Source organism: Mus musculus, chromosome 15 (genome assembly GCF_000001635.26).
Source record: "Mus musculus strain C57BL/6J chromosome 15, GRCm38.p6 C57BL/6J".
Lineage (NCBI taxonomy): Eukaryota > Metazoa > Chordata > Mammalia > Rodentia > Muridae > Mus > Mus musculus.
Window position 1 is genome coordinate 102,995,243 of NC_000081.6, and position 17,576 is coordinate 103,012,818.

Genomic DNA, 17,576 nt, shown 5'->3' on the forward strand with positions numbered 1-17,576 from the left:
AAATCTGTTTATGCCAATAAAATTCTGCTCAAACCATTCCAAATTCCAGAGATACAAGGAGGCTGGCTCAACCAGACCAGAGGAAGAGGGGAGGGAGGGTGGACTTCTGGCCTTCAAAGACAGACCACCAAAGACAGAGATATTTTTGAAACCAGATCTTTGGGTCAATGTTTTTTAACCTAGGCCCAGGCCAAGTGTTTCACCAGGGTCCCAATCTCTGGCCCCTATAAAAAGGCCTCAAAATTTGTCAAGTGATTTTCCTAGGGCTCCCGCAACACTGCCTGTGAACCAGAAAGGACAGCTTGGGGATAACTTGAAGTAGAACCTGCCAGGAAATCTGTAGAATTTGGGGTCCCTGCTGGCAACCAAGTGATCACATTTAGCTTGGGAGACATGGGGTGTTGGCCAGGGAGGTCTGAAAACATTTCACTTCCCACCAGACTCTGTGGGAACCACAGAGGAAGACCCGTTTCATTTTTTTAATCATGAGATTATGATTGCTATTGATAAAAATAATAATATCCTGCCCTGAAGAAGAGCGGTATGACTCCCTTATCAAATAATTCCGAAGGGCCTTGCTGCTTCTCCCCCAACACCCCGCAACACCAACCCCTCATTCATTCCTGCCCCTGCTCAGCAATGTCCATGGCCCCAAGCCGTCGCGTCGGAGGGCGGGGTGCGTCTGGCGCCCGGCTTCTTTGGCAATGTCGGGCAGCCAGAGGGTTAGACCTAAGGAGCCCCTGCGTCCCCTTGTGCGTTACCCACTCCCCGCTTTCCCTGCTCACCACTTCAGTTTTCTCGTTTGGAAAGAAAAGGAGGTTAAAAACCCGTTTTATGGGGGAATGTAATTGCGAGAGCGGGATGCGCTCTTTAGAAATGCTTGCTCCTAAATGCTGCCGTCGTCCCATTACCGAAATGGGTACCATTCCGTTTCTGCAGATACGACTTTCTCCCATTCTTTACTTTTTTTATTAGCCAATCAAAGTGGCTTCCGAAAGCTATTTGTGATTTGTGAAAAATAGTATCTTTCAAAATGCTGAGTTGAAGCATCTCGCTCATTTCGCCTTGGATTTATTATTCTAATCTCAACGGTAAAGACAGAATGATGCAGCTATTAAGTTGGGGGGCAAATTCGTTTCTCGGGATTAAAAAAAAAATCTTCGCACTTTCCTCCTCTACTGTTTCACTGAATGTCCAAAGAAGATGCAGGTCTTGGAGAAATCTGGGGCTCCAAGGGAAGAAGTGTGTTGCTGAGGGGCTCCCAGGGGACCCCTTGAAGGAGAGGGTGGGTTGGCTTCCCCAGTTTCATATTCCTGGCATGAGATGCCCCAGAGAGTGTCTGAAAGTTGAAAAGTCACCCCCAGCCCCAATTAAAGAGGATTCAGGACAGGTTGTGTGCCACAATCTGGAAGTAAAATTTCCGGTGAGTTACCCGGCAGTGCTGCCCCATTCTTCCCGCTGCCATTGTGAAAAGCTGGGCCACCGCTTCCTCGTCGTAATTTTTAACTACCTGTTATAAAATTTATGGGTGGGTTTGTAAAAGGAACAGGTCTCTGCATCCGGCTGAGGGAACTGCTTTACTTACTATGGAGGAAGTTTGGGGAGGGGATGAAGGGTCTTCTGTTGGCTGGCTGAGCACCCAGCCCTTGAGAGTCCCTTGCCATCTCAATGCCGATCAAGGAAAGAGCTGCCCGATTTTAGATCTCCAGCCAATGGGGAGTGGCTGGACTACAGCTTAGCAAATATTCTCTACAAGGTAATTTATACTGGCCTCCCCACACTGCACTTATTACCAAAATTGGAGGTCTGAGGAAATGGGGTGCATAGACTTTTAGAGTAGAAGGCAGAATTCAGAGCAGTAAATGGCTCTCTTATGGGGCCTGCAAACTCTGAAGCCAGATCTCAGCTGCCTAGACGCTGTAGGAGATTCCCCTCCACCCCCTGAAAAAGACAGGTGTTTGGGTAACCTAAAAGGGTGAAAAGGTTTCAAAGAGCCTTGCTCCTCAATTAAAAAAAAAAAAAGGAAAGAAAGAAAGAAAGAAAGAAAGAAAGAAAGAAAGAAAGCTAGAAAGAAAGCTAGACCAAGATCTTCAGCTTTAACATTGTTTTTAATTAATTTTTTTTTTTTTGAGGATTGAAAGTTGCCATTAATATCTGGAAAACAAGATGGCCTGAAGCTAGGCATAGTCTTGGGTGCAGGGAGTGTCATTCTGTCTGAGAAAGGGACCACCTGAGAAATGAAAGTTATTTTAAGGAGCCTTGAAGCTGCACAAAACTCTCACCCCTTCTGCTGCCTCCAAAGGACTGCCAAATCCTGGTCCAGCTCTCCGTCCTTTAGACTCCATCTACATCTCCATCTTAGGCTTGGTTAGGAGGGTTGCCAGCAGCCTGAGACTCCAGTTCTTGTTTGATGGGTGGGGAGTGGGGGGCTTGCCTGGGGCACTGCAGTAGAAAAGATGTGTTCTCTTTCTAGAAAACAAAGGTAGGATCAGGGACGGTATTCATTTTCAGTTCCTTCATCTCGCCAGCCTCCATTGCCCCAAGGCTGCAGAGCTCTGAAAAGCTTTGATTTTCATCAGGTCCAATATCATTACCTTCATTTATTAAGAAAAGTATTTAAAATTCGGGACAGCAAGAGAAGGCAGTGGGTCCTCGGCATCCGAACCCTCTTTTCTTCCCTCCCTACTTCCCCTGTCTGCTCTTGTTGTGTTAGTCTAGAGCAGCCGGCCTTTGGGGAGTGGGCGGTGGGTGAGGGTGGGGTGGGGGTCGAGGGATGCTCCCTTTCTGAGAGAATTGGGTAAACATGGCGACCGTGGCGCCCATTTGCACACGCTACACAAATGCATCGCATTCCCGGTTGTTTGCAGAAAATTTACAGCTGAGTAATAAAAGTTTACGATCGACTCACAAGTTGGATTGGCCACAAGAAGTCATGTGGATTCCATCCATGAACGTGAACTTTTTATTGTGGTTTGTCCGTTCCGAGCGCTCCGCAGAACAGTCCTCCCTGTAAGAGCCTAACCATTGCCAGGGAAACCTGCGCTGGGCGCTCCGTTCATTACCAGAAATTTTTTATTAATCTGATTAATAATTATTTTCCCTATTTAATTTTTTTCCTTAGGTGGAGTTGCCGGAAGCTGGGGGCACCTGGGGAGGACGGGGTGGGAGGGGAGAGGCAGAAGTTGAGAGCACCTCTCTCTCCCTATACCCGACCCTCTGGCCCCCAAGGGGCAAGAGGTTCGCGGGTGTGGGGGCTGAGATCCGAGCTGCAGATGCCTCCACCCCTCCCCTTTCCCAGATTCTCCCTCCCGCCCCTTCCCTGCAACTCTCCTTAATTTTATTTGGCTTTTTAAAAAAAATCAGGACTTTTTATTTATTTTTAAATTTATATAAAGTATATGTGTGTGTGTGTGGAGCTGAGACAGGCTCGGCAACGGCACAGAATGAGGAAAGACGAGAGAGACAGAGAGTGGGAGAGAGAGAGAGGCAGAGAGAGAGAGGGAGAGAGGGAGAGTGACAGCAGCGCCCGGTAAGTGTTTCCTTATTGGTTCAAATATGTAACTAATGGTCCGTAGCTGGGTGGCGGTTTCAAGATAAGGACAGCAATGGCTTGTCTTGGTTAGAGAGAAGAGGGGGCTGGTGAGAGGGTGGGCGCGAGGGTAATTAAGGGGAGGTAAAATGGGAGGATGGGGTTAAAGCTGAAATCCTGGTAGTGGGAAGAATGTGTTGTCCTGACGTCGCTATGCGCTTAAGTTGGGGTCCTGGGCGAGAGAACCTTGGCCGGCCGGGCGGAAGTCCCTGGTCTGGGGCGCGGGGGCCCTCTGCCTAATGCCCTCAGTGTCTGTACCTGCTTATTAGCTGACTACTCTTGGCTGATGGAACTGGGACGTGGTGGCCTGGAAGCTCAAACTTCAAGGCAGGAGAGAGAATCTGTAGTCTGGGCCCACTGCCCCCTAAGCAACGTCAGCTTCTCAACCCCCAAACAAACTTTTCAGAGCCCCCTCCCTGTCCGGCAGCCCCCTCCTTCTCGGAGAGCTAGAAGCCAGGCCTCACACATGCGCAGTGTGAGCCCAGGGCCGGGCCGCGGAGCAGGAAGCCGGCGCTGCTAGGCGGGCGGCGGAGCCTGTTAATTGGCAATTAGGGGGGAGGCTGGTGGCTGGTGCGCGTCAGCCAAGGGGAGAGAGTCTGCCCACCCCTGCTCCCGCCCCCACCCTGGCGCATAGGAGGGTGGGAGGCGCCCTACGCTGCGGGTGGAAGGAGTTGGGGGTGGGGATGCAGAGCTCAAAAGCCATCTTGTGCTCGGAGAAAAACGGCCTAAATGCTTACCCCCCTCGTGGGCTCGGCGCCCCCCACCCCCACTTGCGGCCACTCCACTCGGGATGCCACTCCAACTTCCTCCTGCGCCTTGCAGGACTGCTCTAGATTAAGACCTGCCTTGTTCTGGTGGAAGCGAGAATGAGAGAGGCCTCCAGTTGGGCGGGGATAGACCAGGCCGTGCCCCCAGGACTTTGAGGGTGCTGCAAGGCCCCCCGAGCACTTTATGGGTGGGGTGGGTGAGTTTCCTTCGGTAAGGGCGTCAGACTAAGGTGGTGGGTAGAGTCCTGGATCTTCCTAATAATTGGTGCTAATGACGTGTTGTATAATCTTAACCTGACACATATGGTTTCATAACGTAGTAGCTTAATTTCTTCCAAATGTACGTGGCCCTGACTGCATTGCAGTTTGATATATGACCCCGCCCTGCTTCCAGGCTTGGGTCTGAGGCGACCCTGTTAGTGAGAGATTGTGTTTATAAGGAGCGGCGTGCACACAGAATGCTTACACACCCAAACAGACACCCCTTAGAGCTGGGAGGGCGGCTTGCTCCTGGCGAGGGCCCAGACACTAGGAGACAGACTCACACCTTCAGTCTGCGTCAATCTCAGCCCCCCCAACCCCTCACACACACACCCATCTTCTCCCAGAAGCTCGTCTGAGAGTCTTCGCCCAGAAGAGGGGGAGGGGATAGCTGGATTTCCTGTTTAAACCCAGACCTATCGCCTGGGGGGGGGGGGCACAGTGGTTAGAGAACCCGTTTTTATGAAATTGTTTAAAAAATACAGTTTGATTTCATTCAAATCAAACCTTTTGAGCTCGAGCCTATAGTGAATCCTCCCTCCCATCCCCCCACAACAACCTTCCCTTCTCCAACCCCCCCAAAATTCCCCTTTTGCAGTCGACATAAAGGCCTCTGAGGTATTCTCTCGGGGAAAGAAATGGCATTTTCTCTCCCCTTTCCCACCCCACCCCCCAATAGGACTGGTGTGTAGGCAGAGGCGTCTGCCGAGGGGCTAATTTCGCGTTCCTTGTTTACGACCAAGAAAAGCGCTTGGCTCTCCCCAAATGGGCCCAGCCTGCCGCCTGCTCCGGCTGCCGCGCAATCTCCTGCCGCCCGAGCCTGGCCCCCAGGCGGATGCCCGGGCGAACCAGGCTGTGGCTGACCAGGACTGGGGTCTGTGGGACCTGAAAAGGGCCAGGGGAGTACTCTGAGACAGTGGAGGGGCCCTGGAGGCCCGAACGGGAGCCTTCTCCTGGAGTACTGTGGGAACCGCCGATCGGTGAGGCCGCTATTTCTTTCTTCAGCCTGTATTTTGTCGGACCCTGTCCCTGCGGATGGCCGCAATGACGTGGGAGGGGATGTTTGGGGGACACAAGTCTCCTTTGTTCCACCCCAAAAGAAAACCATTTTTGGAGAAGGCTGTTCTAGTCTGATTAGTGTGGATTCACCTGGGATGTTAGAGGCCCCCCTCCCATCCAAGGGGCGGGCCTGGGCTAGGATAGGGGTATCTCTCTAGGCCTACAGGGGATCTAGCTGGATGTGCTAATAGCCATGTCGAGGTGCTAGGGTGCCAGAGTACCCGTCAAAAACACCAGCTTGAGGTGTCTTTATATTTTTATTGATTTCCTGTTCCTTCTTGGCTACAATCCTGCAGCCCCTACTCCCCCTCCCCCAATTTTACCCTGTACCCTTCACCCCTAGACTCCTCTTTGGCAAGCCTAGAAACAAACAAACAAACAAACAAACAAACAAAAAACGCCAATGACTGGTCCTAGTTTTCCAGTTTTCCCGGTCTGGCCAGCGAGTCCTCTGCTTGCCCAGTTACTTTCACTTTTCTGCCTCTTGCTTATTTCTCCATCTGGTGCTCCAACAGAAGCCCAAGAGGGTCCATCAGTGGCAATCCTCAACCTTCTTGCAGGCCAAATTCTGTGTGGATGTGGTTCCTCACTGCAGAAGAGCTCTTCTGATTATCTAATAATAGCCAGTGAGGCCAAGAATAGAATTTTGCTCAAGGGCTCTGCACACTCAATGCTGAGGCCTACCTAGGCGGCCACTGGGTTCTATGGACCAAGGCTTGGCAACCTCAGAGCCCGAAACTCAGAAGTACTCCCTCTGAGCTCACTTTTTGGGCACCCTCAGACCTGCCCCTTAAGAGGTTTTGTAAGCTCTGCCATCCTTTGTATTTCAGCCAGGTTCCTAGGAGAAATGGGCAGAATAAACCCTTTCTCTTCTCCCCTCTTGTCTGACAGCTGTGATCCCTACAGAATTTGACCTTGGTTTGGAAAAGACAACCTTGTTGTGCTGACTGTTGTGTTCTGAAATCAGGCTTGGTGGAATTATGTATTTATTATATACAGTCTCAAATATACAGATTCAGAGGCAGGGAGAAATATATAGAGACTCATATTTCCTCATGGTTAAATGTTTACTACCATGGCTATATTCGATAAACACCGTTTTATGTGCATGTGAAATTTTGTTAGCCTTCACTGGCTGAGAGCGGGCTAAGGGAGCGATGGGCTGGAGGAGAAGGCCCTCTGTGCATCTTTGTGGAAATGTGTGTGCTGGAATTGGAGCATGTGGCTTCCAAAAATCTAAAGAAGCCACAGGCTTTGGGCTCATTGCTTTTGCCTGAGACATCCTACACCCTTTTGCCGGCTCTCCTCACCTCTCCATGAAGTCTGCCAACTCAGAGGCTCTCTTCCAAAGAGAATCCAGTCATCTTGAAAACGAAGTCTGTGGGTTCTTTCATGGTTGTTGTGAGTCTGAAAGCCATTCTGAATCACCAGGACTGGGCCCTGGTGGCTGGAAGCCTCCATGTGGATGGCAAAGGGATTGTATTGTAGTGGCTAAGATGATTTCTGAGCAGGAGTCTAGGTGGCTGCGGGCCAAGGTGCTTAAAGAGGCTTGTAGGAAAGGCAAACCAGGAGAGGCAAGGATAACTTGCGAATAACTCTCCTTCCTTTTGCCTCCCTGGCTCATTATCTCACCCTAGATTTGCTTGTCTGTAAAGACATACTAGGAGTTCTGGAAGGTCCTATGAATATTCAGATCTGGAGTACTGATGGGGGTGTTTTTTAATCGTGTCAGTGACCTGAACCAATGTGAGGTCCACTAAGAGAGCTGGTGGAGGCCCCTCTAGAAATGCAAGCTGGGCCCTTTAGCCTGTGGGCCTGGAGCCCCGAGTATGGGCCTTGGATGGGAAATAACTGGCCTCCTTGTGCAGCTTTTCTGGGGCCATGGAAAGACAGAGCTGAGAGGACATAAAATGTTAGTGGAAAGCCCCATAGATGAAAGCGTGGACAAGAGGAGTGCTGGATGAGGTTTTGTGCTGCTCCCAAGACACTTGGGTTCCTGCCCAGACTTGTGGTTCCAAGGGGTTCACAGCCTTTCTTCCCCAGCGACAGAGGGTGTGACAGAATCACTCCTGCTCTAGCCACACCGACTTCGGGGTGATATTATCCCAGGATCATGTCCCTCGAGCAGCCCATGGCCTCTGACACGGCAGGCGCTGTCAGACGCCCCTGTTTATTGTGTCTGTGTGTTGTTTACTTGTTTTGTCTGCCGCCACCCTGCGTCAGAAACTCAACAAACCAGCAAATTTCACTCACTCCGGGAGAACAAAGTGCAGGGCTCTGTCAAACTCCCTCCCCCTTTCGGCACCCCTACCTCCTACCCTTAAGGGCTTCCTCATTTTCCCTTTCTGAGGGGAGGAAGTAGAAATTGTCTTAAAGTAGGGCCAATGTTTATGGGACAAGGGAATTATGAAGACACCATAAACCTCCGGGTGTCCTAGTGTTGGAGAGACTTCCAACCCCCCTTCTCTTTTTCTACTGCTTTTCTTCCTTTGCCTTGGTAACCAGTTGGGTAAGGGGGTCACAGACCCTGAGAACATTTCAGTGTCCCTCCTCCTCTTCCTCCTCCTGGCTCCTCCATTCCTTTCTTCCTGAGATTCTCTCGGACATAAGTGGTTGGGTTTTCTGTCAGGGTAATGTTGGTGAACTCATAAAACTAGATAAAACATACTGCCTTACCCCCTTTATCTTTTCAGCCCCCCAAAATAGCAGTGAATTTAAGCAAATCCTACAAAATTAAATTACCTGTCCTGTAAGGGTCCTATAAATCCCCAATCCTGCCAGGTGTAGAATCAGAGAGGTCAATGTTTGCCTTTAATTTTGCTCCTGGCCATCAAATCTAAAATAGTATCATTGCAGTAAGTAATATTCTTGTTTCTGAAATTAATTCTCCTCTCCCCTGTCTCCCTCTTTCACCAGTATGAATTAAATGGTTCTTTCAGAGCTACTGACAATAAAGGATAAAGTTATTTATAAAGAATTGACGATGATGTTTCATTGTTGACTTACTGTTCCAGAATATAATAACATTTTATTTCAAAGTGGGAGAAGTTAGACCAGGAGAAGATGGGGGTGGGGTTACAGGAGGCTTGGTATTCATATATACAACTCTTGTAATACTTTATGGCTTTCACAGTTTTCATATGACAACTTACTGCGATGTCATAAACACCCAAGGTCTCCAATTTTAAATTTTCATTAACCTCCAAAATGCTCCCAAGTAATGGTGTATGTTCAGAAGCAGAGGAGAAAACAGAAAGCTGGGGCCTCCTTTGGATTAGCATAGAACAGCACATTTTCCAACCACCCCCTTGTCCTCTTTTGTAACTTGACAGTCTCAGGAGATCCTGTTCTGGCAATGCAAAGTACCCTAAATATTCTGTGTCTTGATTTTTACCTCCAGACCAACTAGGGCCATCTGCTTTGCCCTCCTGAAATGTCCTAAGGCAGCCAAACTCTCCATTTTCAGTGGGGATGAGGTGCTTTCCACCCTCAGCCCCCTCCTCAGCTGATATTTCTGCTGCTTTGGCATCAAGGTGGAAGGGAGGCTCGAGGGCCTGGTCTGCAAAAGCCAGAATTTTTTTTTCCCAGGTGAAGCCTGAAGGGGTTTCAGGGCAAAGTTTGATGGAAACCTATTTTACTTTTGAACTTTTAGGCAGACTTGGAGAAGCCAGACATGCAAAGCTGGGGGTTTGTGTCTGTGGATGGTAATAGCAGTAACCAAAATGTCAGTCAGGAAAGGTCAGGCAGAGATTCACAAAAACAGAGGAAGGGGAGAAAGCCAACAGAGCCACCCTGTATACTTTTCTCCAATGCTGAAGTGCAAAAGCCACATCAACTCCACTTTGTAACTTCTTAACTCAAAAGAAGAAATCACAACACAGGACTGAGAGCTATTTGGACCAAATCTCAGCAGTTGAACATGCCCCATCTAGCCCTTCCCTCCTTCCTTACAGACCCCCAACTCTCTTCAACTGGTCAGCTTCAGCCTTGTCACTAAATATCAGCACCCATAAATGGATCTGTCAAATTTCACGTTTCTTCAAGTATCTTTAAGCTTTGACCTTTGAAAGGAGTGTTCCTTTTTTGGAATGCATTGTATGTATTGAGGAAAATGTATTTGTTAGGAAATCTTTCCCTACCATATCTCAGAAAACCTGGGAGCCCTTTGGGTAAGCTGTGCTTTGGCATTCCCAAGCAGACCAAACCTTGTGTTTAGGTTCTTTGGCCCCGGCCACTCCGCCACACTCTTTGTAATTCTTTCCCTCAGAGGTCCACGGAGATCAAAGGGGTTTATTCACAAAACACCAGACATTTAAAATAGGGGTTTTGTAAGTTTTTTTTTCAAAGCTTTTTTAAAAACTTAGCCATAAGCCAGTAGAGCTTAGCTGAACTCTAGAACAGCAAAGCCTTAACCAAATAGTGCGATTGTGAGGTGAACTGAGTAATTATTGAACTCAGCTTTCTCTGTAAGAGGGATTTCAGCTCTAGCCTAGTGGCACAAAAGGAGTCGACGGGACGGGATAACCGTTCAGTATCTCTGGAAATCAAGAACTGGAGATGGTGGAAGGGCAGGGTCCCGCAGCTGCGTGGCTTTTAGGCAGCCAAGAGCCTAGGCAGTCGAGGGAGCTTGGAGTCCATCGGCTCCGGCTCCAGCGTTGGAGTGAGCGCACAGCCTAGGGAGGCGCCCGAGCTGTAGTTGGCGTTGCCGGCCAGGAATGGAATACGTTCATCTGTGCCTTAGTCAGCCACAAACATCTTTGCAGAGGTGGGGTGGGGGAATCTAGGGAGAGAGACTCGCGGAACACAAAGAAGGACCTTCCGCGAAGTATTTTTTTTTTTTCAGATCTCTCCAGGCTCAATTCAGACATCTGTACATACAAAATTACTTTATTTGCCAGAGCAGAGAAGAAAGCAAAGGCAGGCAAGGTGAAGCCTGTCCATGGCCATCCTAGAAGCTGAAGTCCACTCTCCCCTCATCCTTTTTTCCAGTTCAGAACCGTAAAGACCTCCCAGCCTTCCCCTGACTTAGATCCGGCAGGGCAGGACTGAATTCGGGGGAAACCCCTAAGTGTCCAAGCTCTCGGGTGCAGCCCTTAGCCTCCAGGCCAGTGACTACACCCACTCAGGCCCAAAAAGCAGGCAGTAAATTCCTCTCCTATAATTAGTGCTCCTGGAAGGCATGTGTTTTGGATTGGGGGGTGGAGGGGAAGCTGAAGAGGCCAGTGGCAACTTTCCCGCTTTATTCTTTTTCTGAGTTTTTATTTTCTGTTTTTGAATCCAGTAATTACAGCTCCCAAAGTGAAAGTCTGCTCTTGACACCAAGTCCCCTCTGAATACCTAATTCAGAAGGTCTAAGGTCCAGGGCTTTGCATAGACTGGCAGGCCTGATGGGGGTGTGTGTAGGGGGGCTTCCCTGATTTCTCTAGACTTGTTTTGATGGAAACAAAGACTGGGAGCCTCCCTCCTTCCCAAGACTTGTGCATAGTTACAGAGCTGCACTGCAGTTTTAATAAAACATCTGTTCTTGCTTCTGCTGATGAGCTTCCATAATTGTTTTCAGACAAATTTAACAGGAAAATATAAATATATTTAGAAAAATCCAAGTTCCGGCCCCTCCCCCCACAGACAGGCAATCTTTTGCCAAGGGAAGAGAGAGCACAAAATGGGAAAAAGAAAAATATTGTCCCAAGGAGGGAAGACTCAACTCATCTGACCTGCTCTTCCCCCATGGAGCAAATCCCCTCAGTAAATTTCAACTGCATAATTAAAGGTCTAACCAAAGGAAATGGACTTTCTCCCTTTAGGAATAAAAAGGGGCACAGGAAAGTATAGTGAACGTTGTTAACTTCCCCTAAAGTCCTTAGATGGAGGGAAGATATTTGTATTTCTGCTTCCCCTGGTCTCCCCCTTCCAGCATATCTGCCTTTTCCCCAGCAGCTGGTTTCTGTTCATTATAAATCGGCGAGACCTTTCAGGATCTGCCCTCTGTTTAGGAACGTAATAAAACACTTAACTTTTCCGGGCCCCGAGACTTACATTCTGCTCCTCAGGTCGCCCACCCCTGAGCACACCACCTTTAGGCCCCAAAAGAGAATCTCCCCAACTTTGGGGCCCCTTGAATCCCTAGAGGGAAGTACTCCAGGAAACTCAGGCATCCTTGCTAAGGGACTGTAGCACATGACTCCCCCCAAAACCCCTTCATCCCTCCCTCCCCCACACATCCATAAAAAAAATTTTTTTTAAGTATACAAAAGAATCCACACCCATGGAAGGCAAAACTTCATTAAGACATCCTATCTTCCATCATTCAATTTGTTTTACATTGCAACAATTTAATATCTTGAAGGAAGTACCGCTGACATGATTTATCTAGCAATCCCAGCTCTGAAATAGGAAGGGGAATTTACTCTTTCTTGCCATGGCTTCTACACGTTGTTACACTGTTACCCTCAGGGCAGACAGGAGGCTGGGAACTTTGAAAGAGGTTACTGGTGTCCAGGGGGGCACTGGCTTGTTCCCTAGCTCAGCCCAGGATAACCCCCCTCAGTTTTTTCTCCTCCTACCTCTTGCCCTGTAGGGGGACTGGAGCCCCAGCCAGCTGTTGGAAACCTCTGCCCAGGCATGCCATGAATTTGAGCACAGTTGGATTGGAAAGCAAAAAGCAATACACTACTGTTGTGTTTAGGGATAACTGCTATGTTAACCCCCCAGATGAGATTAACTTTTAAAAATCTCTCTCTTATTAGAAACCTTCTCCTCTGCCCTCTTCATCTTGGAAAGAAAATAGTGTAGTCAAAGGGTACTTGTAGCTTCAATAATAACAGGGGTCTTTCTTCTACTCCTCTAAATTCCAATCAGTTTTCCTCCTTTTCAAAGGCAGGGACTGGGTTTTTAAAAGCCAACACAACTTGTCTGGCAGGAAGACTCCTCAACCCCCTAAAGAGGTCCATGTATTAACTAACATTTTGTCTGCACTAGCTCTTACACACTGTCTGCTTTTGGGTTCGAAACTTTATCCCCCACCCCACCCCCTAGTGACACTCCAGGGAAACCTTAGCGTTACAGAAGATGAATAAACGAGTTTTTTTTTCCCCAGCATAGTCCCGTTTATGGCTTTATTGCTACCCATTGATTACTCCGCTTTGTTACACAGAAGGGAAAGATCATAAAACGCGGCAACATCCGGGTTCTTGTTATAGTCAGTCTCAAAAAAAAAATTAGTGAGGGGAAAATATGAGCTTTCACTGCTTCCTGCATGTACCTCACCATCTTCTCTTTGTCAGCTCCAAGCATTTCCAGTCTATGTCGATATCAAATTCTGCTTGGATTAATCAGAGGGAAACCCCAGCTGCACACCTTCTGCTGTTCACTCACTGCAGCTCTCTCTGTCGCTGAAGCATCTACAAAACTGCTATTTCCTAATTCCCTCCTCCCTTTTCTCAGCCTCAAGGTGGGGGAGAAAATGGAGGTAATGGAGACTCCAGTGGTGACTGGCTGAGGCAAGAGACCAAGTGATCCTCAGGAATACCTTTCCTGGGGTCTTCCAGCCTTACAACTCAGGTCCAGGGGCACCTCCTTTGGCAGGGCAGTGAATCCAGAGCAGACAGGGTCTTCTGATCTGAACTGGAGCTTGAGTGTGTTGGGAGGTATCTATTCATTGGAGTACCACCAAATTTCCTCTTTCGGGATGCATCCTATGTGAATTATACCACTGGCCTGGCCTGAGCTGGTTCCAAATCATAAATTCTCACCAACACAAACAGGAGTTGATTTCTTTAAAAAGAATCTCAGTCTCTCTCTCTCTCTCTCTCTCTCTCTCTCTCTCTCTCTCTCTCTCTCTCTCCCCTCTCTCTCTCTCTGTGTGTGTATTATTATAATGCTTTCTTTGAAGTAAAAATATTATAAAAGTTTCCCCAAAAGGTAGGTCCTGGGGAGGAGCACAAGGTTAGGAGGCAAAAGAGAAAAGATGCACACACTTCAGGATCCTCACTGTGCTCTGCAGTCTCATCCACCCCCTGTAGATCTGTTTGTCTCCCACACTGCCTTCCTCTGTGCACCATGTTTCAGGAAATTTCCTTTTCCTTTTGATTTAAAAAAAATATTGGAAAAAAATATGCTGTCTAGTGATGGGGACTCGCTTTATGAGTGTCAAGCCCAGAATATCTTCTAGAATTTCTGGGACCCTCTTTCTACTGGGAAGGATCTCCTCAAATGAAGCACCCAGAATTTAATTTTAGATACAATAGATGAAATGGGTCTGAAAACAAGGATCACTCTGCCACAGCACAGCAAAGTTAGCTGGGGTGGGGAGATTTCCTGGGACTAGACCTTTCCTTCCGCTGGGAACAAGGCCCTGCTCATAGACCTTCACCCCACCCCCAACCAGTTCATATATATGTGTGTGGTGTGTATATATACACACCACATACATATATTCTTAAAAGAAATCTAAGTCTTACTTTCAAAGCACATACTTAGTCTCAACTAGGGAATCAACAGAAGCAGAAGCGATTTTTTTCCCCTTTCTTGACATCTGGCTTGCGATTGGCTGGAAGGGGGTCAGCTGACTTTGTCATTTTGTCTGTCCTGGATTGGAGCCGTCCCTATAACCATCTAGTTCCGAGTACAAACTGGAGACAGAAATAAATATTAAAGAAATCATAGCCCGACCAGGTAAAGGCAAAGGGATGAATTCCTACTTCACTAACCCTTCCTTATCCTGCCACCTCGCCGGGGGCCAGGACGTCCTCCCCAACGTCGCCCTCAATTCCACCGCCTATGATCCAGTGAGGCATTTCTCGACCTATGGAGCAGCCGTAGCTCAGAACCGGATCTACTCGACTCCCTTTTATTCGCCACAGGAGAATGTCGTGTTCAGTTCCAGCCGGGGGCCGTATGACTATGGATCTAATTCCTTTTACCAGGAGAAAGACATGCTCTCAAACTGCAGACAAAACACCTTAGGACATAACACACAGACCTCAATCGCTCAGGATTTTAGTTCTGAGCAGGGCAGGACTGCGCCCCAGGACCAGAAAGCCAGTATCCAGATTTACCCCTGGATGCAGCGAATGAATTCGCACAGTGGTGAGTTTTACAGCTCCGAGATATAAATTAAATAAACTGAACTGGCTTTATGACCGGCTTCCCTAGAAGAACGGGCGGAGAGAGTTTTTTATGGCCCCATAAAAACAATCACGCTCGTCTCCTCGCCGACACCGAGACAGGGCCCCCTCTTCAGCCCCCTCTGCTCGCCTTCCGCGCTGGCTCGCAAGGGCCTGGCCCCCTCGGTCCCTGACGGATTGGAGGGCTCCAAGAGGAGCTGAGGGGGTAGAAACAGGGCAGGGAATGAGGGGAGGGGACAGAAGGTGGAGGAGCCCCCCAAAGTCTAGTTAGGCCGGAGAAAAGGAAGGGAGTTAGGAAAGGGCAAAGAAGTGGGGAGAACTTTCCAGGGATCTAGAGTGTTGGGGAAGGTGGGGGAGCCCAATCCTTGAGAGATGGGGTCCTTATCCCCAGTAGTTGGTACTTTTTTTTTAAAAATCAGCTTTTAGACAGCCAGCTTTCTGCCTGTTTTTGCCCCGCCCCCCAGCTTTCTTTGGGACACACTTCTCCCACCTCGTGGGAGAACTGAATGAAGTTGGGGTTCTGGCTGTCCCCCCAGTGGGGGTGGGGCAGGGCAAAAGGGAGAAAGCTAAAGCCCGAAGGGGCTGCGAGCTGTGGGCCAAGTTGAGAGGGTCTGGACTTTGCTAGACGAAAATGTCTGCAGAGGACGCCTTGCTGATTGTTTTTAGTGTGTTTTGTGCCTGGATCTCTAGGGGTCGGTTACGGAGCGGACCGGAGGCGCGGCCGCCAGATCTACTCTCGGTACCAGACCCTGGAACTGGAGAAGGAATTTCACTTCAACCGCTACCTAACTCGGCGCCGGCGCATCGAGATCGCCAATGCTCTGTGCCTGACCGAGCGACAGATCAAAATCTGGTTCCAGAACCGCCGCATGAAGTGGAAAAAAGAATCTAATCTCACGTCCACACTCTCAGGGGGTGGCGGAGGGGCAACCGCCGACAGCCTGGGAGGAAAAGAGGAAAAGCGAGAAGAGACAGAAGAAGAGAAGCAGAAAGAGTGACCAGGACTGTCCTTGCACCCCTCTCTTCTCCCTTGCTCATCCCAGCTCCCCGAATCACACACTCTGTATTTATCTCTGGCACAATGATGTGTTGTGACTTCCTAAAACAAAACAGGGAGTCAGACGTGGACCTAAAAGTCAGCTTTGGACCCCCTCCCTCACTGCACAACTCTTCACTCGTCTCTTCCTCTAGCTCCCTCGCTAGCTTCTTCCTGGCTTGTCTGCAGGCCCCTTCCCTCGCCTAGGCCTAGGAGACCTGAACCTCGCTTCAGACTCCTCAGATGTCTCTCCAAGTGAGCCCTAGGCTCCCTCCCCACCCCCGACGCCCTTCACCCCCGCCCTCCGGCGCAGAGAGCTGGCTCCAGGGCCTGGGGCCTCCACTCGGGGGCCTCAGGGCCCGGCCTGACAGCCGGAGGGCAGGAGGCCTCAGGAGGGCGCGCCTTGGCCCTGCAACAACCCCCAGGGCCTCTCCCCAGTCCCTGCCCGGTCCCTCTGCCCCAGCAAATGCCCAGTCCAGGCAAATTGTATTTAAAGATTCCTGGGGGTCATTATGGCATATTTCGAACTGTGACCGTTTCTGTGTGAATATTTCTAGCTGTATTTGTGGTCTCTGTATTTATATTTATGTTTAGCACCGTCAGTGTTCCTATCTCATTTAAAAAAGGATTTAAAAAAAAAAGAGGGAAAATAACAAAAAGAGAAAAAAAGTGAATGACGTTTGTTTAGCCAGTAGGAGAAAATAAATAAAGAAATAACCCCCTACGTGTTATCCTCCTGTATAAATCCGACCTCTGGATCCGTTCTCGAATATTTAATAAAACTGATATTATTTTTAAAAGTTTATAATCCGCCTGTCTGCTCTTTCTCCCGCCCGCTGGCTTGCCAGCAGAGCTCTCGCGCGGCCTGCAGCTTGCAAAGCCCCCAGCCCTCCGCACTCGCCTGCCCTGCAGCCAGGCGCTGAGCCTCTGTCTCCGGGTTCTCCTGACCGAGATGGGGTTCTGAGAGGCCTCTGGGACCCTCCCTACACGGAACAGCACACACCCCGGAAAAGAAAAAGAGGAAAGGGGCCGCCTGGACTTTCGCTGGGGGCGGGGAAGCTTGAGTGAGCCGGGTTGGGCTCCAAGCCCCACGCGGGCCTTTCTTCCTGCCTGTAGCAGCCAGGGATCTTCGGCTTCTGAGCCCTGAGCCCAAAATGCAAGAAAAGGAGCCTGATCCGAGCACTAGGGTCGCTCCCACCCACTGCCAGCAGAATGGGGAGAAGGAGAACTAGCAAGCATGCCTCCAGCCCGCCAGGCCGGCTGTTGTGAAACCTGGCTGAGGCTCCCTGGCAATCCAAGGACCTCAGGAGTCCGTCCGCAGAGACTGAGCGATCCAAGGACGACTGGAAAGAGAAAGACTGGAAACTGAGTTCTGGCCTGTTCTGAGACTCCTGACCCGCCAGACAAAAGTCCTTCTTCCTTACAGCCCAGCCTATCTGGTTCCTGCCTCTTCTCTCCTCAAACCTGGCGCATGAGGGGCACAGTAGGACCCTAACCCTTTTTCAGATCCAGCCTTCTTTCCCCAAGGCTCAGCATAGAAACCTGAGTGGGCCTAGGGGAAGAAGTGTGGGTGGGAGGTCTCCCGGAGGGGGAAAAATCGGTCTGAGTTTTCCAGACTCTCCAGGTCCCTGCCACCGCCCCCCTCCTCCAGATCCTCGGCCAGCGGGGGTTGGGGGGAGAGTTCTGGCAGAGACTGAGAGTTCCTCAGTTCCTGAGGAAATGTGGGCAGTAAAGAGTAG

At 49.5% G+C, this 17,576-nt stretch overlaps 1 protein-coding gene and 1 long non-coding RNA gene across 5 annotated transcripts; one reads left to right on the forward strand and one right to left on the reverse strand.

The window, feature by feature from the left end:
* Positions 1 to 2,089: 2,089 nt before the first annotated feature.
* Gm29905 lies at positions 2,090 to 2,925 on the reverse strand. Its single transcript, XR_384486.2, has 2 exons — positions 2,595 to 2,925; positions 2,090 to 2,469 (listed from the first exon to the last, which is right to left on the reverse strand). It is a non-coding gene; the product is annotated as a predicted gene, 29905 (long non-coding RNA).
* A 58-nt stretch (positions 2,926 to 2,983) lies between these two features.
* Positions 2,984 to 16,640, forward strand: Hoxc6 (homeobox C6). 4 transcript variants are annotated; one of them, XM_006520469.2, is made up of 3 exons: positions 2,984 to 3,529; positions 14,418 to 14,763; positions 15,492 to 16,640. In XM_006520469.2, exons 2-3 carry the CDS (start codon positions 14,610 to 14,612, stop codon positions 15,797 to 15,799), a joined length of 462 nt encoding a protein of 153 aa, XP_006520532.1. In that variant the 5' UTR covers positions 2,984 to 3,529; positions 14,418 to 14,609; the 3' UTR covers positions 15,800 to 16,640. The 4 variants fall into 4 exon arrangements, with proteins under 4 accessions (XP_006520532.1, XP_017171926.1, XP_006520531.1 ...); XM_017316437.2 differs by lacking the exon at positions 2,984 to 3,529 and adding an exon at positions 5,490 to 5,597 and having other exon boundaries at positions 15,468 to 16,640; XM_006520468.4 differs by lacking the exon at positions 2,984 to 3,529 and having other exon boundaries at positions 5,612 to 14,763; positions 15,468 to 16,640.
* Positions 16,641 to 17,576: the final 936 nt, after the last annotated feature.

Excerpts from the sequence above, each read along its gene's own strand:
- Hoxc6 (XM_006520468.4), top strand. The coding sequence starts at position 14,364 with ATGAATTCCTACTTCACTAACCCTTCCTTATCCTGCCACCTCGCCGGG. Across the intron at positions 14,764-15,467 it reads GCGAATGAATTCGCACAGTG|TGTGTTTTGTGCCTGGATCT; the intron begins GTGAGTTTTACA and ends GATTGTTTTTAG.